We start from the raw sequence: 27,099 nt of genomic DNA, 5'->3' as shown, positions 1-27,099 counted from the left end.
TAAAACAAAAGATTACAGTTGGAAATGGCACCTTAATTTATTGGCCTTCTTAACTGATTAGACTAGATTTTCTTTTAGACAGAATTTGCAAATTCCTCCTGGTACTTAATATTATTTTCTGTGAAATGAAGTATACAATATCACTTAAGAACTTCAAGTATTACTGATTTCAATATTTATTAGTCTAATTTATTGGTGTTTAAACCGCTGATGTGAACATTATCCTAATTAAATGGAGGATAAATGTTTAGCGACAGAATTCTTTTGTCCCCAAGGGGAGAGCAGACCAGCTTTGGTGATGGCAACAGCCATTTAAAATGGAAAAACATGTTTCCAGCAGTTGCGCTTGCCCCGGGTCAAAAGTTTCTCCCCTTATCTCGCCCTTATCTGGACCACTACTGGAAGGTTTTCCTAGGCCATTTGAAGGGGAACCAAAGCAGGCAGGATGGAAAAGCGATTTTCCTCTCACTTCTCTTGATAGTTTAAGTTGCTAACTCTCACACATTTTCCCTGCCAGCATGCCTAATGGGACGGCAAGACTTTTCAGAGTTTCCAGTAATGCTGGTTTACACACTCAGATTCACCTGCCTCCAAACCTGATGGCCCCTGGATTTCACGTTCTTCACTCAAAGTTCTGCCCAACGTGCCAACACACCACCAGCGAGGCTTCGGGTGAAGGGGATGCTTGTAAGATGTTGTTTCGATGTTCTGACTGGCCTCACTTAGAAAACCTCTGTGCAGGCAGCAGGCTTGATTCTGGTGTGTATACCAGTGGACAGAGAGTTTAAATTTAATTTAAAAATATTTCTTAAAAGTCCATGCAGTGCTCCTTTAACAAACTGGTTTGTGGGGCTTGGGGTTTATCAGCTGGTGTGTCTCAGATGGGGGTTCACGGACCTTAACGTGAAGTCAGGCCATGTTGTCTGGACTCCAGAGATTCTCACAAATGTCAGTTTTTACATCAACCCACAGCTTATTTACTCCAATCCAGGCAGTCAAGTGATGTTTCTCTCTGAAGACGTATTTTAGAAACTGGACAGAACTATTAACTTTAGAGATAAAAGAGGAAACTGGGGAAAACTGGTAATGATGGTACCTCAGTCACTCTTACAGCCCTGGCTAAAGCACTGACTGGGTCTAGCCTGGAGGAAACATAAAAAGGCAGTTTGATCCCTCCGTAAGCCATTTGCTTTCAGTCATCTAACGTCCTAGAACGTCAGCTCCAACGGCCGTCAGTCAGGCCACTCCCAGGAGTAATGTTCAATGTAAAGCAATTGGATTTGCTCTGCCTATTCTGACAACCCCCTGTGAGAAACGGATGCACAGTTCGCTTCTGCAGACTGCTAAGCACTGGTTACAACGTTTAGCTTCTACCTGACCTTTTCCCTAGAATCCTAGACCACTGTGGTTCTTAGAACCCTGTGCAGGAGCAGATGTCACGAAACCAAAACCAAACTCCCATACCTCTGACGATCAGGTCTGCAGCAGCAGACAGCTTGTCCACACTTGTCCGGACCATGCAGACGTATTTCCCAGCATGCTTCAGCTGGATGTTTCGGATCATCAAATCACCAGCTGAATCCTGCTGATAAAGTAGGGGAAGTGGCTACAATTAGTTTGTGATGAGCTCTAAATATCGTTATCACATGAAGGGCATGGTGACTAATGGATTTATTTTACACTGGCTGATGAAAACATTAGTGATGCCAGCCGTGGCCTATTAGGAACAGAGCGCCTGCCTGAGAGGTAAGGACAGCAACGTGTTCAGAACCCACCTTGGACAGGACCTCAGTCTGGCTGCTCTGAGTCTCCAGACTCGTTTGCTACCCATGCTGGAAGCGTGTAACTTCTGTCAGGTGGCTCCTGGTCTAGTCCCATGGGTTTCACTCGCATGCCCTTGGCCTATTGCCAGCACTGGCGTTCCCATGCTTTGGAACCCTGTATTTGGAAAGGCCCTCATTTGGGGGCACCTGCATTTTACTGCACAACCCTTCTAACAGCCAGCAGTTTGATCGCTCCCAGGTCTGAACGAAAGGATTATGCGACCCAGACTCTCCCCGGAAGCCTTACATCCCTTAGTCTGGGATGGTGCCAATCTATTGTTGAAATGCCAAATGCAAGCATGGTTAGCAGATGAACTAATGACATCCGGGATGGAGGTCTGTGAACCCTAGATATTTCTACCCAGTTCACCAGCACAGTACTTTTAATACACGTGGGGAGACGCAGCCACAGGCCGGGGAAACGCCGTCCCAAAGGTGGCGTTTCACTGAAGAACACTGCTATGCCTTGGAGTGTGGTTTCCTAGCTCGGTTAGCAAAAGCTTGGGAAATGACTGCTTGAGCGAGAGAGCACCTTGGGTCAGATCTGGGAAGCCACACTTCTTTCTAAACCCCTAATGGATGACAAGATCACTTAGGCTTCCCCACCCCAAACGGCAGCCCCATATGTTGCTGTGTGCCTTCATGGAAGTCTCTGACCTTCTCTGGGCCTAAGTCTATTGACCTGAGATGGAAGGGTGCACTGCCTAATGAGCTAGATGTTATGTGTGTGTGTGTGTGTGTGTGAGAGAGAGAGAGAGAGAGAGAGAGAGAGAGAGAGAGAGAGAGAGAGAGAGAGAGAGAGAGAGAGAAATCCTTCGGAAAAGGGAGAAGCGCAGAGTAAACTTAAACGGGCATCATTGATGACCATGATCAGTTGCATCAAAGACATTAAAAGGAATTCAAGAAGAGCTGCGATTTTTTTTTTAACATGAAAGCTTTTTTATTTATAACACTTGGTTTCTCCTCTAGATTCTACTATTTACTGATCAAGTCTTAGGATTGCTCAATAAAATAGGATAATCATTGCTACCCAATTTCACAGGGTTTCAGTGAGGACTACGGAGCCTGTATAGATGGAAGTGTTTGAGCGAATTTTGGGAATATACGAGGAACCTTAAGGAAGCCTCGTCATCATTATCACTACTGCTTCTTTACCTAAGACATTTCACGTGTTAGGACTTTGAGTACAGAGTTAAATGAAACTTTGGCCTCACAAGGGGGTGTGCAGGGGAGGTGGGAACCATACAGGTTTTAAGGAAATGGCTCCACTGTCTCAATAATTCACTTTGTTCAATGAGATCTTGAAAGTCAGAGAAACTTGCCACCTGGAAATTTCAGACCACAGCAACCTCTTATCAGAATTTTTTGACCTTGCGATTTCGAGTGTGCTCTCTTTATTTACCCATTTTGACCAGATTTGTGTTTTTAAAGTCAAACTGAGACAAAGACAGAATAAAGGCAAGACTGAGGAGTCTCCTGTAAGAGACCATGGCAGCTTTCTCTCTCCCTCTGGAGTCATCCAGACCCAGCTGCTAACTGAGATTTCTGGGAATATGCCATCCAAAGTGCACAAACAGCACTGGCGTATTTTCCCCACTGTGTTTCTGACACAGAGCACTTGCGAGCTGTCAGAGAACAACAAAGTAAGAACTTGGCTGAAACCTGCAATGGGCTGGCTCTGCTGATCCAGGGAAACTGAGATGGGCTGACCTCAGAGCTGTTTCCTTACGTCTTTTATTCAAGTCAGTACTCGGCAGACACGAATGACCCTGGTGGCTGACACACTCCACTCTCACCCTCGGTGGTGCTCTCCTGAATGTGGCACTTATATCTCAGCAAGAGTCGACTGATGTCAAGACTAGGGTCACAGAGGGGACAAACGTTTCCCTGTGAAGGCTAATGAGAGTGATTCCACAGATGGAACTCTCTAGAAAGGAGGCCATTACTGCTGACTCCATGAGGGGTGACTCCGCCTGTCTCTGCCATGGCTGGTCTGCAGCCAGGCCAGCACAAAAGCCACATCTATCTGATTGGCAGGGCCCTATCAGCCAGGCACCTGTTCTGATTGGTTGGTGCCCGTGCCACTCTAGAAGATAATGTTTTTAATCTCTCTCCTGCCCAAGACATTGGTTTCTAGTATGAAAACAAATACTCTGCTTAATTTAAGAAGGTTTTGTCAATGTATACGTTCAATGTATACGTTGTTAGAATCAGTGTTACCCATCCTTCAATTAACACAACCACTGACGCTTATCAAGCACCCTTCTTGTGGCAGGCATTGGGCTATGCCCTTGTCTGGACCCGAAGGGATTTAATATCCTCGGTGTCCTTGTGAAGTAGTTATTATCTTTCTCACGTGGTCAAGGTTATTCGGCTGAACCATATCCAAGAGGTCCAGAATGGTCAATATTAGCAATTCCATCCAGCCTTTCTCAACCAGGGTTCCAAGAGCAAATGGTTAATGACCCGAGGCGCCCATTCATGCAAGGAATTAGTTTCTCTCCTGTGCATCTAACACAGTACACGAGTCATATATGATCCTTGGGATAATTGGGAAAAAAATGTCACTCAAATCATTTTTGGTGTTCTGTGATTCAACTGAGAGACACTGTTTGAGAAAGCCAGCAAGAATGTAACAGGACTCGTACTACATTGGAGTGGAAACTAGGCCTCGATCAATATATCGTGTGGCTAGCACTGTAAGCCTTCGTCCATTTATTCTCCACGTACGGGATGAGGTGAGCAAATCTGATTCCTACCGCAGCATGGAGGATGGGGAAGGCTTTTCAAACCCCAGCCCCTCTGTTATATTCTGATATTCCGCCGTCTTGTGCTTGGACCCCTCCATGACAATGGCAGCCAGAGTGAGTCTTTGTTAGAAATGGGACTGTAGGGCTGTGTTGGGCAGAAAAACATTTTTTGAGAACGACTGTGACAAACTCAAATTATTTCCAGATTGAACCTTATCTTGGTGTGAGTTCAAAGTTAATATGTTGTTGTTGTTTTTCTGAAGAGTAAAGCATTGTGAAAATTCAACCCTTTGAATTCAAATTACCTGGAGATAATAAATAATCTGATCAGACTTACAGATTCAAGAGAGAGCTCTACTATCACAATGATGAGCCTTCTAGAAGGGCTGAAGTGAGTGTCATCAGAAGCTGCAAAATCTGAGTAAACTGTCCTGAAACGATTTTCTTAAACAGGTTCAGTGGCGTACAGTAAGGTAGGGGGCACAGGGCTTGAGCTTTGAAGTCCGAGCTGAGTTCTGCAACTGAACAGCTGTGTCAACTGTGATTGAAAAATTAAAAAGGGGGAAGGAAGGGCAGGGGAATAAAAGGTTCGCATTTCCATGTGTAAAGAAAATAAGTCATAGGGATGTAAGGTGCAGCGTGGGGAATATAGTAAATAGTACTTTGACAGCGTGGTACAGTGTCAGGTGGTTGCTGGGTCTATCATGCTGATCACTTCTTTGGGTACATACATGTTGAATAACTATGGTTGAATAACCCCTGAAACTAATATAACATTGTATGTTAGCTATATTTTAATAAAAATCTTAAAAAAAAAAAAAAAGAATAGCTATGAGGCCAGAGCAGGCCGAGCCTCGGTTTCCTCATTCTTACAGGGTAATGAATAACTAACCTGTAGGACTGTTGAGAATTAACAGGCCTGCTATACGGGGTCACTGGATAAGTGATTTACATGCAGAAAGAAGCAGGAATCACCCAAGAGTTTCTTGAATGACATCATCAAAGACTACCTTTCTATGTCTTTTTAAGTTAAACAGCTGTTTGAGTCGGTGTGGAGCAGTTCAGTTCCATACAGCATTTCCCGTGGATAGAACGATATTAATACTTACCCCTCCGACTCTTTCAAAGTGGTCCCCGTCTTTGTCAAAATCTATCGGGTGCCCATTAAATGTCCACGTGAACACGATGTCTAGCGAGTGGTCATGTGTCACCTGGCATGTCAGAACAATACTTTCTCCGACAGTGACATCCATGCTGGAAGGGGGCACCATTACCCTGGTTGGATCTGGAGGGTGAAAACAAGACCAAAAAAAAAGTAGAATCCAAGAGGATGAAATACTGAGTCGTTTCCCTTTATTTTTTCGCAGGTTATGGCCTGCAAACCTCAGTCACCTGGGAAGCTGGGATTCAGGCCAGGAGGTCATTTTTAATATGAAATGATGAAAACACTCATTATGAGAACCTCCCAAGAGCAACAGAACCCAGGTGGGGAGCTCTGAGGGTAGCCCACCTAAGAAGACCCTGGAAGGGCCTGCCCTTGCCAGCTGGCTCTGAAATCGATTCTTTAAAAAGGTTTCAGATCTCCCCAGCTTCAGTGGAAGCAATATTTCAGCTGAGTGCAAACAGGAAAATCCATGCTCATTTGAAGTTTGTTGGGCTTTTTTTTCCCCCTTATCCTAAAAGTGATAAATGTTTAGTATGGGAAATTTAGAAAATTCAGGCAAGTTAAAAGACGGGATCAAACACCGCCCCTACCCCACAACCCGCCAAAAAAAAAATAGCAAAAATAAAACAAAACAAAATCCTATTTAATTTTTTACCGTCCAGCTTAAACCTGTATTTTCATTTTGGTGTAATTTTCTCCAGTCTTTGTGGTGCATAGCTTTTATTAAGTTGTTTTGTTTTGCACTATTTCCAGCATTCTACACATATGTTTTTCCTGTCTCTTCTCTACTTAATATTAGGTATATCTTTATCCCCATTTTTCATAATATGCTTCAAGCATTATCAAGTTTATAGTTTTGACCATTTTGAAACTAGTAGACATTTCAGCAAATTTTATTATACATATAATTATTAATAATGCTGTAATGAGCTTCACTGACGAAATGATATATGTGTATTACTTCTTCAAAGTAAGGTCTACTAATTTGTTTTCAAAGTCACCCTTTCCATTCTAGTTTGAATCGGAAATGGAATGGGCTTGCTTAGCTGAGAGTACGTAACTCCAGAGCCACACTCACACACAGCCGGTCCCTCACGTTTCACTGCAACCGTATTTCATAAATAGCATCAGAGAATACAGTGGTGAAAAGCAATTTGCATTAAATAGAAAGGTCATGTAAGTGACTAAAGAATGAAATTCTGAATTTAGCCATATTCCAGAAATTTCTCTGTCCTAAACCAAATCAAACAAAGCCAACCCCACAAATCATAACAAAGAAGACAAGTCCAAAGCAAACAAAACAATAGAACACTCACCAATCGCCTTTCTATGCACAGGATGGGGTTCAGACTGGGGGTGCCTAAACCTCTATTAAGGATGTGTCTTAGATTCAAACCTCAGCTGGGGATTTTAAAAGGGTATCTCATGGTGACTCTTGCTGGACCTTCTTTCCAACAACCCACACTAAAATTTCCTCTTTAAAGAAAGGATTTAAAACAGGTTTCCTATCCTTTTACCCAATTACGGAAAGCAAACATCTTTGGTCATGAGAACAGGAAAGTTTATGTTCATTAACAGATTATAAACCAGCGGTGGGATATACTTTTGTTGTTGTCCGAAAACAGGACAAGATCATGATAAGTGGATTGGTGCACTTTTAGTCACTGTTGAATAAGTGATGTTCATGAAATGAGAAGTCTGAACAGGGGCTGCCAGCTAGGAGGGCGTGGGAGGGTCAATCCTTTATTTCAAAACCTGAGGCTTTTGCAAGTCACATAATCAAAATCTGCTCTATTGATTAAATGACCTCCAGGAATACGTCTGTCTGTCTATCTACCTATCTATTTACCTATCTATTGATAAAGATATACACAATATATCTATATACTGTATTTATATATTGTATCTATATATTGATATTGTTTTTTAATGAGGGAAATAGTTGAGAACAAAATCACCTCAGGATAACTCTAAGCAAAAATCTAGCAATAGCTCCATTTTGACTTAACCTGTCATTTATCATTTTTGAATTTAAATTTTCCTCATCCACACATGAAAAATTCCTGGCTAAAATTATATGCGTCTATGGTTTTTATGGGGCAAGATGTTGCCTAAGTCGACTTGACTTAGCTGTCCACTGATTTTGCAATTTAGATTTTTGTTTTAATGCACCACTCACTTATAGATTCACCTACCAAGCATGCATTGTGTGTTATATGGATAACAAAGAGCGTCCTGGTACCATGAAGTATATAAAGCAGACTGAGGGAATAATAACATTCATAATAACTGCGCCCTTTACATTCTAGACACTGTGGTAAGCGCTTTACATGGATTATTTCATTTATTCTTGACAAGTAGGTACTATTATCACCCCTACTTAACAGATGAGGGAAACTAATGTCTAGAGCGGTTATGAAAGTCTTTCTTATGCTAAGCGGACTCTTTTCATTTAGCTGAAAACATGACATCCATTCACAGATCGTCCAGAGAACCGTCTAAGGGTATAATCCAGCAATTTGCACACTTCATTATGTGTAGTCAACTGAAGATATTTAAATGGGGAAGAAATTCAAAGAAGGCCACGGGGTGAAGACGGTTTTGGAGGGTTTTGCTCAAGAGTAATGAAGTTGGGGCCTTGGGTAAAAAGCAGGGACGCTTTTATGCCTCAAATGCTGGCACTGGCTCTAAGCTTATACATCAGACCCCGAAGGACAGCGTCAGATGTCCAGGTCTCTAAGAATATCTTGGCTCGCCATCTCCTGACGAATTATGGGTGAGCAGCAAGGAGCTGGCACGCACCCCTGGATTCATGTGCAGCTCTGGCTCTCATTTTTAATTGACCTTTGTTTCCTGAAGAAATGCCCATCCCTTTATGCACATGTAGGGACCTGGGACAGATTTCATTATTGGTGAACTCAGCTGCCTGTTAACCAAGAACAGAGACAGTCCCTAATTCAAGGACTGCGCTAGTACAGTCGCTGTGTGGACAGCTGCTAATTCATTCACTTACCTTTTGTCGCCAATTCACGTTCTCAGCCCCAAAGTAGCTAGAATCAATGCAAAGCAAGTCATGCACTGTACACACACCACAGAGGTCGCCGTGGGACCAGAGAAGATTAAACTAAAGAGGTTCAAACCTCATTAGCGACTTGTTTTCTCCAATTGTATGCTTGTTCAGAACTCCTGTTTTCTGCATTGTGAATTCTGATTAATTTCCTTAAATTTGAATACAAACACTGTACACAAATAAACAGATGGCTTCTTCAAAACAAAACTGTCTCCCCTCCTTTGGTTTTAATTCATCAAGATCAGGAAGGATCTGTATTTACGACTTCTGTTCTGAAGAGTCACTCAAACTATTGTTCTGTGCAGAGAACTCTCAAAAGCAATTAGAACTCAGGATGTGAATTGATGTCTGGATTTGGATGTAATTAAATAGCAACAATAAATAGGACCAACTGCTTCTCTAAACTTGTGGTTGGTTCACGCTGCAGAGACTGATAAATTCCCAACTCCAGGAAACTGATGCTTAAAAATATATATATTTAGCAAGTGCCCAAGCCTCCTAAAGCAAATATATATAAATGTGTATATATATATATATATATATATATATATATATATATATATATATCTTTATGTTTATAGTGTTTTCTATGATATACAGAGGACAGAAAGTAAACTAAGTGCTTTGTTCTAAATACCATGACAACCATGAGAGTTAATTATTAACCACTCTGTTAGTGATTAGGTCAGCAATTAGACATATAAATTATAACACATTATCCAAGTCATATTATATTCTGACTTTCACTGTTTAGTGGAAAGCTTTCTGATTTAGGGCTTTCATTATCTGTAAAAACAAGCGCCTGTAGGGTCACAGGATAAGAATTTCATTTTGCTGTTGCTTCCCCTAGACCATTCCAAAGCAATGTTGATAATTTCTTTGCCTTTCACTCACAGTGCCTAATATGTATGTTTGTCATCGTCATTCACGGAAGGTATAAGAGGTCTGACCGTTAAGTTCGCGAACTTGTTGCAACCCTCTTTTTGATAGTAGGGGGATTATTCACCGTGAATTTATACCAACTGGACAAACAGTTAACCACATTCACTATTCAGAAGTGCTGAAAAGCCTGTGTGGAAAGGTTAGACGACCTGAACCTTTCGTCAACAATTCATGGCTCTTACATCACGACAATGCACCAGCTCACATGGCACTGTCTCTGAGGGAGTTTTTAGCCAGTAAACAAATAACTGTATTGCAACACCATCCCTACTCACCTGATTTGGCGCCCAGTGACTTATTTTTTTTTACCTGAAGATAAAGGAAATTCTGAAAGGAAGACATTTTGGTGACATTCGGGACATCAAGGGTAATACGACAACAGCTCTGATGGCCATTCCAGAAATGGAGTTCCAAAATTGCTTCCAAGGGTGGACTAGACACTGGCACCGGTGCATAGCTTCCCAAGGGGAGAACTTCAAAGGTGACCGTAGTGATATTCAGCCATGAGGTCTGTAGCGCTTTTCCTAGGATGAGTTCGTGAACTTAATTGTCCAACCTTCGTACATCTCCTTTTGTTGGTAGATTTCTTAATGGTGATGGTTTTGATGACACGTTTCAGTCAGGTTGTATCTTTTTTTCATATATTAATTTTTGTAGGGAGACTTTTAAAAATGGGATACTTCAATAACAGGAGCTCGTCAGAGTTGAGAGTCAGCTCATCTCAAAAGACACACAGGGGACTGTACGGAGAACTACTTTTTATAGCAGTTAAATGCCACAGCAAAGATGGTTGATTAACGATCACAATAAACCTGGAGGTAGCATCTCTAGGGACGAATTTCAGCATTCTCTAGCTGGTCCCATTTCTTCAATAAAAACAAAACCAGTGGTGAATGAACTGCATGAATCAATTCTGCATAAAAGACTAATCTGAAAGGAATACCCTAAACATTAGATGAGAATGAAAATTCACAGTGATTTCCAGCTGGACAAATGCTTTCATTTAGGATGAAATTTAATAGGGATAAAGGCAAAAAGGTACACTTGAAAAAAGGCAGCTACACGGGTACAGGCAGGCCAGGGGAAGACTAGGTCCCCCGAAAAAGGCTGGAGCATTTCGGTGTCCAAAGCCAACGAAAGCTAATGTGATCTCCGGTTGCGTTCAAAGCATGTGGTACTCCATGTCAGGTAGGTCAAAATCCCATTGTCTTTTGCACTCATGAGACCACAACTCACTAGGAAGAGCCTTGGATTCCCAGACCGATCCGTGGCCCTAGGTCACTGAAGACCTAACAAATCCCTAACAGCGAAAATCACTGAAAGTGTTTGGCACGAGAAAGAGAAATTAGAGGAGACATAACAGTGGTCTGCCAATACATGAAGGGCTTATGGCAGAAGATGAGTCCGGCTTCTTTTGTGTGGTCCCAGAGTAGGAAGCAAAGAGAAACTACATAAAGGCGTATGCTGGCTGTCTAAGGGAGGACTCAGGAGCACGTGAATCACCATTTCTGGAATATTCCAGCAGACATGGGCACCTCAGGGAAAGGGTGTCACGTTATACTGAACACCAGCTAGGCTGCTCTTCCAAATTTGCTTCCTTTCTCAGTAACATCGTAGGTGTTCTGGTCTGGGAACTTACCCCGGAATGCAGGTGGAATTTAATTGTCATGCGTCTTCAGACTCCTTCAAGTTAGGACATTTCTGCAGGGTTTCCCTGTCTTTCAAAGTCTTGACAGTTTGAAAGCGGATGGCCCTTGCATTCTGTGGGATGACTCTCAGCCTGGATGTAGCTGATGTTTCCCGACAACCCCACTGAGACGTGCGTCCTCAGCAGGGGCACCACTGAAATGTTGGCTAGTATGTCCTAAGTGCATCGAATCGGGAGCTGTGGCTGCGAGGTGACTTCGTGTCAGCACTCACCTGTCAACCCACATCACCCGGTCGTGTTGCCCTCTGCCTGGCTTCCCACCTTATCCTTACCACTTCCCCTTGTTACTGATGAGCATTTTGTGGGAGGGATTCTGAAATGACACCAGTATTCTGATAACTCATCAAACCTCTACTGCCAGCCTAGGACTCCTGCCTAAATCATCCGCCCCTATGACAATGCCCAACAGTGATTCTGTTTCTATCATTCCTTGACATATCCCAATTGACAGTCTCCTTTAAGGAAGAGCACGCGTGTATGCATTTTGGTATAAACTCTTGGCTTCCTATTTCATTCAATGGGTCAGAAGACATTCCTATCATTACTCATTTTGATGCTCAAACTGTCCCCCTTTTGGCCAGTGGGGGTCCTTTTAAGCTGACTCCTCTGCCTTTGTCATATTTTATTATTTATTGAATGTTGTCTTAACTTTCTGGCCCAATAAGACGTTCCAGGCTCATCTTATAATTTTCTCCGCTATAGCCCAAGGATCAGCGATTCTCCGGGGGACGGAGGGGGGATTTAGTGCCACCTTTTGAGAGCAACTACGGACATGACGTCTCACCCGTGATCACCCTGGTCTGAGAAACGAAGATGTGGACACCCATGTGCTCATCGGTTCTAGGTGCCCTCAGCCAAAGAGCTGAGTGCTCGTGTGTGCGCATACACACGCATAATACACACACCTATACATCTGTGACTATTTCTATATTTTATAAATAAATGTAAAAAAAATTATGCTTGTTTGCTTAATCAACTTACTTTTTTGTTCAGTATAACCAGTTCTCCAACCCTGTGAGCTGTGTCCTCTGCCCAGCACTTCTGCACCGCCCCGCCCCCCCCGGCTTTCCCTCGTCCTGGGGTCTCCAACCCACCTCACTGCCTGTGTCCTCAGCCATCGTGTGGTCTCCTCTGTGCTGGGAGGGGAAGGGATGATGGGAAGGCAAGAGGTGAAATGGAAGGGAAGACAGGACTTGCTGTCTTAGTATTTAAAAAGCAAAAATTATAAATGAATACACCAGAGAAAAAGAAAAGGAAAACAATGTCAGCGTGTAATTCTAGAGCATATATCATTTAAAAATCAGTTTTGTGCTACTTCTTAGAAAAAGAATGAATACAGGTTATCACTTCACTAAAACAGAAACACTCTGCGTGTCTGCATTTCATCCCATGGGACAACTGGAGTCAACGCATTCATCAAATACCTGCTGTCGGGACCAAGGCATCACTTAAAACAATAGTAAGCTTTTAAAGACTAGTTCATCATTAAATAGAAGAAAAGTTGATTAATTTTCTAATTATCACTCTTTGCTGGGTCATTACATTCTACATTTTAAAGCAGCTATCAAAACCAACCAACCAACCAACCACAACATAACTTCCAGTCCTTTGCCCTCTGAGTCACTTTTCAGAACTGGTTCATTCTGTCTGGGAGTTGGGTGGGAACGTGGGGATGATGCAGGGTGAGGTGAGGCTGTCCTTGAGAAATCTGCACTAAATCTTGGCTACAAGTTCTTTCCAGGTTATCCCATTATTGCTTCTTTTCCGGGTGTGACTCTTTGTTGTACCTGCTGGCTGTCTCTTACCGTGACAGACTTCCTCATTATATTTGTAATTGTGGTTGGGAAGTTCCTCTAATGGGGGAGTGTTTCTTCTTCATGAGCATTCTTCCCTGTGGTGTAGCTGTAAGCTGTAAGTCCCTGAATCGGGTTACATGAGGGACTTGGGGTTTGTATCACATAAGGTAGCAAAATATAGGGCATTCCATCCTATATTATATGGGCCTGGCCTGCTGCCCGCTCTGGACGGAGGAACATTCCCTTCAAAGTTCTTAAATCAGGGTGGAGATATTTTTCCCTCAGTTTCCCAGCAGGGAGCTGAGACCCAGTCCCTCACATCGGCAGTAGGCAGCTTTACGTGCCCAAATTTCCTTATGAAATAAAATATACCCAGTGTATCATCATCTAGATCATATCAGCATCTATGTATTTGGCATTTGTTTCCAAGTCTCCATTTTGGTTAGAATATTACTCTCTTCGACATCCTTTGGTTTCTGTTAGATGCACTTTTCACTAAGATTGGTTTCCTAGAGAGCACCTATGCCAGTGATTTGAGAATTTAAAAAATTTAAAAGCAAAACATAGGCTATTTTTCTCTTTATGTTACCTCTCTTTGTTTTTGTTAGCACAATTAAAATATGCCTTTGCTGTATGAAGAAGGGAAGAGGAACCAGTTGGGGGAAAAACAGGGATTTTATCTCGGCTCAAGAGAAGGAAATCTGCCCTTTTTAGGTGGCAGAGGACACTTCCTGGGAGTCAAGGTCTTGAGTCAATTCATGCCAAGAAGCATGACTGCCATGTAGTCCTGTGACCCGCTGCTCCGAACTACTGCTGCCATGTGACAAATGACACCAGAAGAAAACGCAAGGCAGATTTGGAGCCTAGTTGGACTGAGCACAACCTGGAAGCTTCCAGGGAACAAGTCACAAATCAGCCCTGTGCAGCATGTGCGCTGCTGTGTGTTCAAGGGCTGGGAGGAGCAGTGCTGTTTGATCAACTGGACTGCCACAGACAGAAAGTGCTGTGTGCGAGCCAAGGTGGGGAAAGGGGGGTACCTGGGAAACAAGCAGCCCCGTGAAAAACAGTTACTGGGTTCCCCTGGTCAAAATGTGCAGCAGAAAGCACCGATGTCACTCTGGCGGAGGCCCTCAGGACGCCCAAACACTCTGTTTACACCCGGTCTCCACGTCACTTACGACTACTTGTAAGGAGTCTTTGCTTTGTCTTGTTTTGTTTCTAAATCAGTGAGTTACAGTTGGTTTTGAAATCACTCATGGGCAACTCGCTTGCTGTTATTTTATCTGCCACCAGGGAAAGCTAACTTCCTGGCTTGGGATTTGAAATAGACTCTTGGAAAAGACTATTCTCATTGACAAATTTAAGAATTGTATCTACAAGTCAAGGTGTAATTAAAATTACTCGGTAGCATTTTTTTTTTCTTTTGACTGTGAAGAAAGAGGAAAAAAAAGATAGACAGGAACCACAGATCTCTTTGAACTATGGAGAAACACTTTTATCAACTACTAATCAGAACCCTTCCTGTTTGAGAAGGAGGGGTTATGGGCCCCTTTCTTTTGGCCACTACACCTGAGTAAGGCTCCCTTAGAAGTCACTGGGCAAAAGTGTCCCAAAGAAATGCCACCAGTGCTGGTGAATAAAATGCCACCATCGACAACACGTGAGAGAAGCATAATGGGGACTTCGCTGATTAAAGGACAATATTATGGCATCTGATCGGCGGGCATCTGGCTGTACCCACTACTGACACAAAGTAAGAGATTAGGTGCCTAAACTACAAAAGAAATGGAATGCACACCTTGAGGCAAGGCCAGGGCGGGGCGGATCACAGACAAGGCCTTGCCCGGTCAGGACAGCTGCAAAGCGACACCCCCTGCCCTGCCTGCAGTTTGCTGCACAGAGAAGCGACACCCCCCGCCCTGCCTGCAGTTTGCTGCACAGAGAAGCGACACCCCCGCCCTGCCTGCAGTTTGCTGCACAGAGAAGCGACACCCCCGCCCTGCCTGCAGTTTGCTGCACAGAGAAGCGACACCCCCGCCCTGCCTGCAGTTTGCTGCACAGAGAAGCGACACCCCCTGCCCTGCCTGCAGTTTGCTGCACAGAGAAGCGACACCCCCGCCCTGCCTGCAGTTTGCTGCACAGAGAAGCGACACCCCCGCCCTGCCTGCAGTTTGCTGCACAGAGAAGCGACACCCCCGCCCTGCCTGCAGTTTGCTGCACAGAGAAGTGACACCCCCCGACCTGCCTGCAGTTTGCTGCACAGAGAAGTGACACCCCCCGCCCTGCCTGCAGTTTGCTGCACAGAGAAGTGACTCCCCCCGCCCTGCCTGCAGTTTGCTGCACAGAGAAGTGACACCCCCCGCCCTGCCTGCAGTTTGCTGCACAGAGAAGTGACACCCCCCGCCCTGCCTGCAGTTTGCTGCACAGAGAAGCGACACCCCCCGCCCTGCCTGCAGTTTGCTGCACAGAGAAGCGACACCCCCGCCCTGCCTGCAGTTTGCTGCACAGAGAAGCGATACCCCCGCCCTGCCTGCAGTTTGCTGCACAGAGAAGCGACACCCCCGCCCTGCCTGCAGTTTGCTGCACAGAGAAGCGACACCCCCTGCCCTGCCTGCAGTTTGCTGCACAGAGAAGCGACACCCCCGCCCTGCCTGCAGTTTGCTGCACAGAGAAGCGACACCCCCGCCCTGCCTGCAGTTTGCTGCACAGAGAAGCGACACCCCCGCCCTGCCTGCAGTTTGCTGCACAGAGAAGCGACACCCCCTGCCCTGCCTGCAGTTTGCTGCACAGAGAAGGACACGTGTCTGGTCAGCAGGTGGTGCTGAAGTCTCAGCGTCCCTCCCTGTGTTCCCCTCCTCAATTTTCCACAGGTTTTCAAGCTCCTCAGTTTGAGGACTCTGCATCTCGGGAAGCAGGCAATAATTCTCATATTCTAAAGCAGTATTTCTTTGTTTGCTTTCAGATTTGAGAAAAGGTCAAGGAGGAGCATAGGAAGCTCGAACAAGTGCACTGCTGTCTTTGTGGACATTCGCAGCGATGATTTATAAAGCTATCTGCAAAACAAAATCAAACAACTCTACCCACTCCAACCGTGGGCCACGACTGACCAGCTTGTTTGGGGTTCGTTACTAATTCTAAGTGAACTTTCTCTGGAAACCCTGTGGGATGGACAGCTATTAACAGCCGCGGGCCCCCATGCTGACCGAGATGCTCCTCCTGTGTGCCTGGTGGCTGGACATCCCAAGTTTCGCAGCTAAAAGAGATTCTGCTTCCTGGGAATTACATGCCTCAGACAGAGTATGACCTGTGTACACAGTGGATGGGATAAAGGAAGGAGAATGAAATTAGGAGAGCTCTCAATTAAGACTTTGTTATTGTTTTCATTTTGAGGAGAAAGAGGCAAATATTTGGCAAACACTCTTGTCGAAAAGAACTATTTCCAGAGGGAGATGTGAAGGTCACTGCACAGATAAAGAACCTTGTCTTTCTTCTGAGAGCTGCTGATCCAAACAGGAAAACAAAGCAAAACAGAGCAAAAAGAGTTGAGGCTCAGAGATGTATAAAGCAACTTAATTTATTTTCAGAGAGATGCTTACAACTTTTCATGCCTTTGAAAGTAAGTGCAGGGGACATAAAAATCTAAATATACATTAAAAAGTTTAGAACTTAGATCTAATCTAGGTAGAGGACAGTGGCGGTGCGGGAGACAGAACGAGGTGAAAACGCACGAAAGACACAGGCAGAGAACGGCACCGTCCCTGCTCATGGACACCGGAGACGAGAAGCTGCACGAGGGATAGCACACGGCACAGGAAGTTTGGGGAAGCGCAGAGGCAGCCTTTGGTGGAAGGACACTTCACTCCGTGGTTTTTAGGGCATTACAATAGCAAACCTGCGTCGGGCAAGCTGCAGCTTTGTAAGTATCATCGTTTACAGGTAAGTTGCATCTCACTCCTTCCACCTAAAGGTGGAATTTCAGCCCGAGTTGTGGTTTGACTCAAAGGCCCACATTCTCTGCATCACTGACTGTCTCCTACAACGACAGCTGGGTTTTCCCATGATGGTTACGTGAAGCACCATAGTGCTACCATTGTCCAAAATACTGAGTGACCGTCAGCATTAAAAACTCATCAGACTCCGGAAGAGACTTATTAGGGGCAAAGAGAAATAGCTTTCTGGCCAGGTCTTGGTTAATTAAAAAACAAATCAAAAAAATAAACTTCTTCCTCATTCCAGAAACATGTTACTTGAATTACAACAACAAAAAAACTCCTAGGGCTATGTATGCGTGGTGTGTGTGTGTGTGTGTGTGTGTGTGAGTGTGTGTGTACACGCGCGCATCCAAATGTCTGTTCCTCAGGAAATTCTTTTAAACTACAGGAACTGTACACACTTCCCAGATTATTTATTTAGACTCTAACAGCTCACTCTTGGTAGGGAACATAGTGAGGCCAGACCCCAGCCCACATCATAAAAGACACGTACTCATTATCTGTGTAAGTCATGCCAAGTCCCCCGGCTTGTTTCTCTGGGCTGTGGTGAGAAAGAGTGAACCACGTTTTGCAAACTGCTCCAGCACCAAACAGACCAGAACTCACAGAGATACGTAACAAATACCAGTCTGTTCATTGGTTGGACAGGCCAGACACTCAGGGCGCACGGCTCCGAGCATCTGTGGATCACTCCACAGTTTATAAACAGCTTCTCATCCATTTCTACAACTTTCCGGAACCTGAACACAGACACAGGGGTCTGCGTCAGGCAGGGTATCCAACAGGTTCAGAGAGATCAATGTCTTCTTTTGGCCCTGGTCCCAGGATTTGCTACTTTGCTCAGCGCCAGACAGTACCACTTGCACAGTGAACAGTGTGCACTCGTGCAGCATGGCAGCCACTGGAATGCCCCGCCATTTTCCCAGGAAAGAGGAAAATGCTCGCAGACTAGAAGCAAGCTAAAGAGTCAGGACACTGAAAATAAGCACAGGCCCAGGGCTCATCTCAGACACAAGAGCTGGGAGTTAGGTACTCCTCAGGAAGTAGAAGACCTCTTCTTAGGGATGCTCTGATGTTGCCATAGGAGGTTTGCCTCAAAATATCAGCATCACGAAATGTACAAAACATTCTACTGAGCATCTTGAAAACCTAGTTTCCCAGGTGTGGCCACACAGCACCAATACCCACATAGGTGTGGGTGCGTCAGGAAGTCATCTGACATCTCTGAGCTAGAGTTTCCTCATCTGGAATTTGGAAGCGATGCTTTCTGGCATCCCAGCATGGCTATGAAATTCAAACTTGGTTAATGGATTTTAACGCGCTTCATAAGCCATAAGATGCTACCCCAAGTGTGAGAAGCCATTCTTACCGTTACTATGGATGCTGCAGATGGAGGGAAAGAAGGAAAAGGAGAAAGTTATTTGGAGGATGAGAAGAGGGTTGTAAACTAAGGGGAGAGCTCATTGGAGTAAGTCTTAGTTCCCGGGCAGCTGTTGGCTGCTTAATAAAAGCCAGGGACGATGACACAGTAATTCCTGGTTCAAGCCTGAGTGCTCACGAGCAGGAGTTTACGTGTGATTGCCAGATGCTTCCAGCTTACAGCTAAATCCACGACACGAAAGGCACGTCATGCACCGACAGTCGCAAGGATGTCACTGGAAAATTACCCAGAGGAAGAGTAACTGTGAAATTGATGAGAAAGGTGGCGAATTCAAAAGGAATCACTGAACTGGTTAGAAAAGGAGGTAAAACGCGAATAGAGAAAAGGCAGCACCTCTAGGATGGAGCGATAGAATAAAAAAACACTGCTGTTTCCCAGTGATGGAGATGCCAGTGCCCCATGGTGCTAGAAGAGGTGACATTCTTGCACGATTTTCTGAACATTTGTCAATGGAAGATTTAATGTGGGTGATTTAAAAGAAACTGTTAAAAGTGTTTAGCTTTATGACTCTAACCAGAAGTTAGGGTTGTAGTGCATTTATCAAGGCAGCCAAGTAATCTGTTTATTAAACATTTTCCTTTTGCTTCGTGGTTATCTAGTAGGTCATTTATATGAAGATAAAAAGAAGACAGCAAGTAGATTTCCTATAGGCTTAGTTCCTGTCGACTGAAATTTTCATTTCAGGTTCTGGGTGAAACGGTAATGATGCCACGATGCCCACCCACCATCACCATCCTCGTGCTCATCATTGCAGCTTACGTGTAGCACGTGTTTACCTTGTGCCAGGCTCTGAGCTACACACCTGCAGTTATGACTCGCTAAAATGTATGCACTGTTAGGGCAGAGGACATGTCCCTCTTGTTCAGCATATGCACCTTTTACGTAACGCGATTACTGACATAGCAGGTGCTCTGCAGATAGGAGTGAATGAATCTGAAGGGTTCAGCTTCCCCACTCTAAGACACAGGTATCATAATCATCTATTAATAGACAGGGACCCTGAGGCTCCCTTAAGGAAGCTGAATATATTCCCCAAGGCCAGGGACTTAATTAGAGGGAGAAAGCAGGAATTCCACCCCAGGTCTGGTTTGACTGGAAAGCCCCATCAGTCACTGCTTTGCATTCCAACAGGGCCGCAGCTCCTGGCTCACTTCAATTCACTGGGAGATGGCATTTGGGTGGTGGGCGATGTTTAGGTACAAAGGAGCTCTGCCCAATTGTCTTTTTTTTTTTTTTTTTTTTTTAATTTATTGGGGTGACAATTGTTAGTAGAATTACATAGATTTCAGTTGTGCAATTCTGAATCACATCATCCATAAATCACACTGTGTGTTCACCACCCAGAGTCAGCTCCCCTTCCATCACCGTACATTTGATCCCCCTCACCCTCATCCCCCACCCCCCAACCCCCTTACGCTCTGGTAACCACCAAATTACGTTCCCCAGATTAATTTTCAAACCCCGTGGCCATCCTGTGGTCACCGACTGCCCTCCAATCCCCTCACCTACCCCCCCACCCCCTACCCCCCCCGCCCATCTAGCAACCCTCAGTTTTTCCTCATTGTCTCCCAAACAGTTTCTGATTAGTTCATTCACTTATTCTTTTCTTTAGAATCCGCAAATAAGTGAGATCATATGGAACTTATCTTTCTCTGTCTGACTTATTTCACTTAACATAATGTTCTCTAGATCAATTGTCTTTTTGTTCTGATAGAATGTGATAGAACCAGAGGACTTGCAGCAGTCACAATAGGAGAAGGTGGAGGAAGAAACAGGATTCCAGCCTCATGAGGTGAAGAAAGCTCCGAGAGAAGGACAAAACGCAGCTCTGGGAAAGAAAAACAGGCGTCATGAGACTTATTTATCGTCACGTGCTCCCAGAGCTAGAGGTGTCTTTGTTATTTATGGAGCGTGCTCCATAATTGAAGTCTCAGCTCACAAGGAGGCAGAAATAGATGGATTTAAAGTGTTTCCAAGTTTTAAAAAAAAGTCATTTCAAAGTACTGTATGTTGGAAAACTGGACCCCTTGAATGACAGGTAGTTTTGTTTAAGGATTAAAAATGTGGAGCCAGACTCCCTGGGTTTTAATTCTAATTCTACCACTTACTGACTGTGTCAATACTCGGAAAGCTGTTTCATTTCTCACTGCCTCAGTTTCCTCAGATTTAATGGTTGTAATAACACATCCCTCATATGCTGAGGTTTAAAGGAGCAACTTAATATAAAAGTTTGAGACTGGAGCTTGCCATGTAATGTGCTCAACAAATGTTAGCTGTTACCAAGAATCTAGGACAGGGGTGTCCAAACTTTTTTCAAAGTTTTTCACCAAGGGCCATATGCGGTAAAATACACAAAGAGCCGGGCCACTCACTCGAGGTGAAGTACGTATTGCCTCACCTGGTTTATTTAAGTAAACTAAATATATTTTTGGAATTTGCTGCAGGCCAATAAAAAATGGGTTGCGGGCCGCAGTTGGCCCGCGGGCCGCAGTTTGCATACCCCTGCTCTAGGAGAAACAAAGATGCCTTCACATTTCATTGGGAGGAAAAGCCCAAATCCTTCCAATGGCCCAAAGTGCCCTGACTGATCCCACCTGAAACTTTATAGAAATCCTAAGAGAAGAGAACCTCTTTCAGGTGTAAAGAACATTCAAACCGGAAACTTCCGTGCAGACTTCGGTAGTAAAAGGGAGAATATCCCAAGTAGAGGGCTGCTCTTACAGAACAGAAGTCGTTAAGAAACGGAACTGGGCAGTCAGAAATACCTGCATGCAAACTTTAGCTCTCCGACTTACTAGCTGACTAATTATGGGTAGGTCACTTAACCCATACGTCAGTTAACTTGTTTAACTTGTAATAGTTCTATTGCTGCATGTACCGTGACTGCCACATATGACGTGCTTGACACAAATTCACTATCATCATCACCACCATTGTCACCATTGAGTTCATTTGTCCGCTGGTCCATGTGTCGTAACTGCGGGAACTTTCAAAGAAAGAGTTCCCCAAATATGCAGGGCTTGGGGCAGGGGAGGGCAAAATTTCATTTGAGAAAAAGGTACACATAAGTCTCCAAAGAAATGTTGTGGTTCTCTAAGTAATGACAAAATCTGCCTCAAGTTTACAAGGAAGCCAAAGAGGAAATGAAACTGACAGCTACTGGAAATGATAACAGATGCACCGGACGATCTGCTGCTGGTGGAAAGAGCACAAGGAAATTCTCGTTGTATGCAGGCACTTCTCTGACGGAAAAGTGCACAAACACCCAGAGAAATGGCACAGGAGCTTTCGCTCACTTGCCAGGAAAAAGCACCACGTTTGAAGAAGATCCCCTGGATGACACCGAGTCAGAAGATTATCATGCTTGTTGGAGCCACATTCCAGGACCTCCATTAACTCGGGACATCATCAGGCACTGTGAAAAATGCTGAAGACAGGACAATATGACCCTGAGCTGAGAAGATTAATAACCGGTGAATGACGAAACTAGCTCACTGATAGTTTGCTATGCTGATTTCTACAGCTATCTTAATGGATTATTTGAGTAGTTTATGGGGCACGGCCAAAAATATATTTTACCGAGGGACATGAAAGGTCTGTGCAAAGTTTACCTGAGCGGTGTCTCTGGCTTTAAAACACGTAATCTTTTTAAACCTCTGTGTTCCCCTCTTATCTTCCATTTTATAACTCGCTGGAGGCCAGAAATCACACAACGACTAAGAGTAACTTTTGGGAGCTTCAGCACAAATTCCCACAGATGCTGTAAGATTGCTCACCTCACAGGCTCACGCCAGGTGCGCTGCTGGGCTGTGTACAAGTGGGTAGGTGTGGGTAGGCAGTCCATTCTTCAATAAGACTCAGTAGAATTAACCAGTAGTTAATAGACCTGGCCTCAGTACAGGGGGGTACTTACAAGATGCTAAGCAACGATTCAGAGCCCACCTTGCATTAGTGGCTGGGGGTCATGGCACACTCAATCCCTCTTGCTTTTACACGTGTAGACATGACCATATGCAGATAACCTAAGGACAGTGGCAAGTGGGGCCTGATAAACCTGATAAATTAGGTCTTGATTTCACAGGGCCTCCCCTTTCTACGCTATTATATTTGGCTATAGAGAGTTGGCCAAAAATAAGATATATACTGGGAGGATTTTACAAGAATAGAATAATAAAAAAGCAACAGAAATAATCACTAGGATTATGTATCAGATTCTGTGCGACTAGCTTCCGTCAGCAAATTGTCTCATTTCTTCTTTGAAACAACGCTATCAGGATTCGGGAACGTCTTTACCAGTGGTAAGGGGACTTGCTTTCAAAGCCTTTAAGGATAGAGAGAATGGCTGGGAGGCATAACCATTAAAACTGGGGATATCGGGACACAACTGGATGGTTAGCAGACAAGAAGCCCTGAATCCTAAGCTGGCAATGGGGAAATACAAGAAGCAGACTAACTTCATTTTTAGACTATTCCATGAAGACTCAGGAATTGGTGGTGTTAGGTATTACTGAAAATGGAGGTGATGGTGCATGGGATGAATGTTTTTAGCATCAGTTAAGTCCCCAGACACCCTCTCTTATTCCAGGCAGCCAGGCGACTAACCGTCCTTAGCCCAGAAGCATGCTGGGTAACAGAGGAATTGTCTGGGTCAGAGGACACCAGCTTCAGCGGAGGGTGGCTGGGCTTCCGTGAATGTTTATAGTGTGACTGCTGAGATTCCCAGCTCCCTTCCTCAATATGGCACCCAGGACACTGACAGTGACATGTCTGTCCTCCAAGAAGGAGACAGAAATACTTTGGCTAGCTTCTGTGATCAACCCGAAAGGAAAAACAAACAAATACTGACACAGTTGTGGCGGGGGCTCCCCAAGGAAATGGCTCCGTCACGTGGAACTCTCAGTCAATAAGCTTCACCCACAAGCTCATGGCTGCCAGTTCCGCTCCTAGTGCCTCGCTCCTCACAGTGACTCAACAACGAAGAATCACTGGGCATCCGAGGACAGCTTCTAACATCCAAAGAAAATCAAGTCCAAAGCAAGTGAAGAAAACCTCTCATTAATATTTTCATAGAATTCGGACACGTTGAATTCATGCACAGGTAAGAAAACATTGCTACAAATAAGGAACGTTCTGAGACCAAAAGAAAGTTCCTAGAAATGGAAGCCATGAGACAGTCGAGAGACAAGGTGAACCTGTCTCAGACTAATCTCCTGTGGGCTCATCCCCAGTCACGGAGGTGGCTTTCTGCCCTGCTCCACGGAAAGGAGCCAGGGCCCAGTGTTTAAGGCATTAATTCCAGTCAACTCTAGCACTTGGTCCCTAGCCCCCACTCTTGCTACGGAAAGAAGTGGATGTCCTGGATTGTGAACACTGAGGGGGTGGGTGTTCCTGCAGCTTGCGCACACAAGTAGCATCCACAGGCTTGGTCTCTAGTCTGCAGATTGTGCTAAGAAGGAAGCTGTTTTCCCATAATCATGCAGTTCAAGCTTCAGCGCCTTCTTTGGCCATCTGAGAGTCAGTACACTGGGTCTCTGTGGTTACCCTAGGATACATGGACAACGGGGGGCTTGCATTCCTACTACTTCTCATGTCTCCATGAATTTCTTCCTGGAAATGTTGCCTCAGCAGGCACGATGGTGTGCAGCCTGGCAACTTGCCCTTGTTTGCCTGGCAATGGCAGAGATGAAAAGAGTTGGAAGAGAAATCTGAGAAAAGTTTCTGGAGGCTAGAGTAAAAACACAAAGAAAGGAAACAAAAGAAGGATGAAAGAGAAAATTACAGGGCTACTCTAGATAAAGAGAATAGGTGAAAGACAGGACAGAAATAAAGGCTCAACAAAATCATCCCTCAATTTCCCAGAACAGAAGGACGTATGTTTCCAAAATAAATGGGCTCCCTGAGTATTAATCAGGAATGAGAATATCAGATTCCACACCAACTCACAATACTGTAACATTGTAGAACAATGCAGATGAAGAGAACAGCCTTTAAGAGTCTAGAGAGAGCCAGAGAAAAACAAAATTAAAAATAGATCACATGCAAAGGAACACAACCAAAAATTATTTCAGACTTCTCAACAGCAGAGGTGAAATTTGAAAGATGATGGATCAATCCTTCAAAATTCAGAAGAAAAACTATTTCTGGCCTAGAATTCTATTCCTAGCCAAACTATCATCATGTGTGAGAGTAAAAGAAAGAAACTTGGAGAGAAGCAAGGTGTTTTTCAGCAAACCACTGCAGAATATGCTTTAAAAAAAAAAAAAAAGAAGAAGAAGAAGAAGAAGAAATAAACAAGATTCAGAAAATACAGCATCCAAAAGGAAAAAGATACGACTTCCTTCCCAGGAGGATAGTGAAGGAATATCCAGAAGGGTCTTTTATAGTATGTCCCTAATCATATTTAAAATATTTTTTTGAAAACTGGCTTAAAGTTTGGAGTTTGAAGTAGTGATGTGTATACAGAAACTAAGTAAACAAACACAGATAGTAGGGAAATAAAAAATTGCCAAAAAGGAAAAAAATAATAATCATGATTTGCCCCATTGCTCACCTGGGAAAAGCACTGCACAGTCATAATTATGTAATCATGGATTACTGATCTAACCAGAATTATGGTTTATTTGTATTAGGAGCAATTAGAAGGGTACTATGTGGGTAGGGGCGAGTGACAGAGAGCTAAAAAAACTCATTTTCTATCATAAGAAGTCCAAAGATAATCCCTAACATGGAAGAGGTAGTAATATAAGTATGTTATTTAGAGACATGAAAATCAATACAAAACCAGCCAACCAAGCAACCGTTAACCAACCAAAAGCTCAGAGTTGGAAGTGGGTACCTCTGGGAAAGTGAAAAAGGGGGACAGGAGAGCTTGCGTTTCTCATGCTAAGTCCTTTAGAATGACTTCTTTCTTTAATTCATCCCTATATAACTCTGGGGGCAAATGAAAACCGAGGAAACAAAATATTGTCGGGTGAGCATTGTTTCCTCTATTCCAAACATGAGGAAACTGAGGCTCAGAAGGACCACATGATTAGGAAGTAGCAGAGGGGACATTTTAACCTGGATTGGTCGGGGTTCTGAACTACGACAGTGGAGCTAGTTGCCTCCAGATGGAAACAGACCTATCATTTTGCAGAGTCTCTAAGTGTCGTGTCTAAGTGTCGTGTCCTACGCCACGTTGCCTGCATAATGCCACCTCACTGAAGACTCGTAACAACACAGAGAAAGGAGTATGCTCATTTTACAAAGGCAGAATCGGAAACGTAGAGAGGAACTGGTTAAATCGGGATTTGAAGGGAGGCTTCTGAGCCTGGGCTAAGAGCCCTTAGTGGGCTGGGTGTTGGAAGCCTCCCCTCACACTGAATGAGCTGCGGACCCCGGCACCGTCATGTGAGACTCCTACAACCACCTCAGTGCAAACCCTGCTTCTTTGGCCTGCTCTTACAGTCTCTAAAAATACAGCCCTGATCGGTTTGTTTCCTTTGGAGGGGTCACGCCAGGTAAGGTGTTACCAGACGGATTTCTCCACTGTCGCCTAACGTTCGTTGCGGAGAATGGCAGATTCCGGCGTGACTCACTGCAGCTCCAAATGGAGACCTGGGTAGGAGGCTTTATTAGCATTTTCCCTAAACTGACAGTACAAAAGGATTTTAGCGCAGACGGAAAACTGTCCAAGTCTGATGGAAGAGTATCCTCCCCAAGAATTAACAGGTCTTCTCTCCGAGCAGGAGCCATTATCTTACATATGGAAACAGGCATTTTCTACATGGCTGAATAATGAGCGATGGTTCATTCATATCCCATTTACTTCCTCGGAGAGTCCCGAGGAGGTACACCACCAACACCTCGTCAACCCCAAACGAGCCAGTCACGCGGCATCCTGATGGTGTGACGCAGAGGTGTCCGTATGTCCTTCCTCGCCCAGACAGCTCTGGCCCATCTCTGCTGTACTAGTGTTACCAGCCTCCGGTTCACTCCGGTTTGGATGAAAGATTACACAACAGCCCCGCGATCCTTCGGCATAGCTCCCCCTTGGGCGCGCTGGCACAGATCGATCGCGTGCGTACTCCTCTCTCACTCCCAGGCCAGCACAGGCACTACCAAGCCAGTCCTATGCAATGAAAAGGGACAAGGGGGTATCTTACCCCCTGGAATTCTCTCCAAAAGGAAACAAGAGTGCATTTACCTGACCTAACGTATTGTTCTGCATACGGTTTTCAAAAGAAAGGCAACTTCACTCACTGGGTGCTTTCAATTAAATCAGGTTATTTGACAAATGACAGCATCCTTTTGGTCAGACATCCTAGATAACCGCAGGGAGAGCCAGATGACACCTTTTGTAGGCTATTGATTAAAAGGAGCTGATATCTGTCTTTCCACGCAGAGAATAATCCGCTGGCATTACAGAAATGA

General features: G+C 44.4%; 1 protein-coding gene across 8 annotated transcripts in view; it reads right to left on the bottom strand.

Moving 5' to 3' along the window:
• The window catches only part of CNTN4 (contactin 4), a 795,376-nt gene that overhangs the window by 19,900 nt on the left and 748,377 nt on the right, over positions 1-27,099 (bottom strand). For 7 of the 8 annotated variants that reach the window (XM_033132994.1, XM_033132996.1, XM_033132995.1 and 4 more), the window contains 2 exons: positions 5,683-5,858; positions 1,465-1,585 (listed from right to left, as the gene is read on the bottom strand). In XM_033132994.1, the coding sequence (XP_032988885.1) occupies positions 1,465-1,585; positions 5,683-5,858 (297 nt within the window). The remainder of the gene's footprint in view (positions 1-1,464; positions 1,586-5,682; positions 5,859-27,099) is intronic. The other variant, XM_033133000.1, reaches the window with a different exon arrangement.

Source organism: Rhinolophus ferrumequinum, chromosome 17 (genome assembly GCF_004115265.2).
Source record: "Rhinolophus ferrumequinum isolate MPI-CBG mRhiFer1 chromosome 17, mRhiFer1_v1.p, whole genome shotgun sequence".
Taxonomy (NCBI): domain Eukaryota; kingdom Metazoa; phylum Chordata; class Mammalia; order Chiroptera; family Rhinolophidae; genus Rhinolophus; species Rhinolophus ferrumequinum.
The sequence above is the reverse complement of the archived record's forward strand: the minus strand, read 5'-3'. Positions and strand labels throughout refer to the sequence as shown.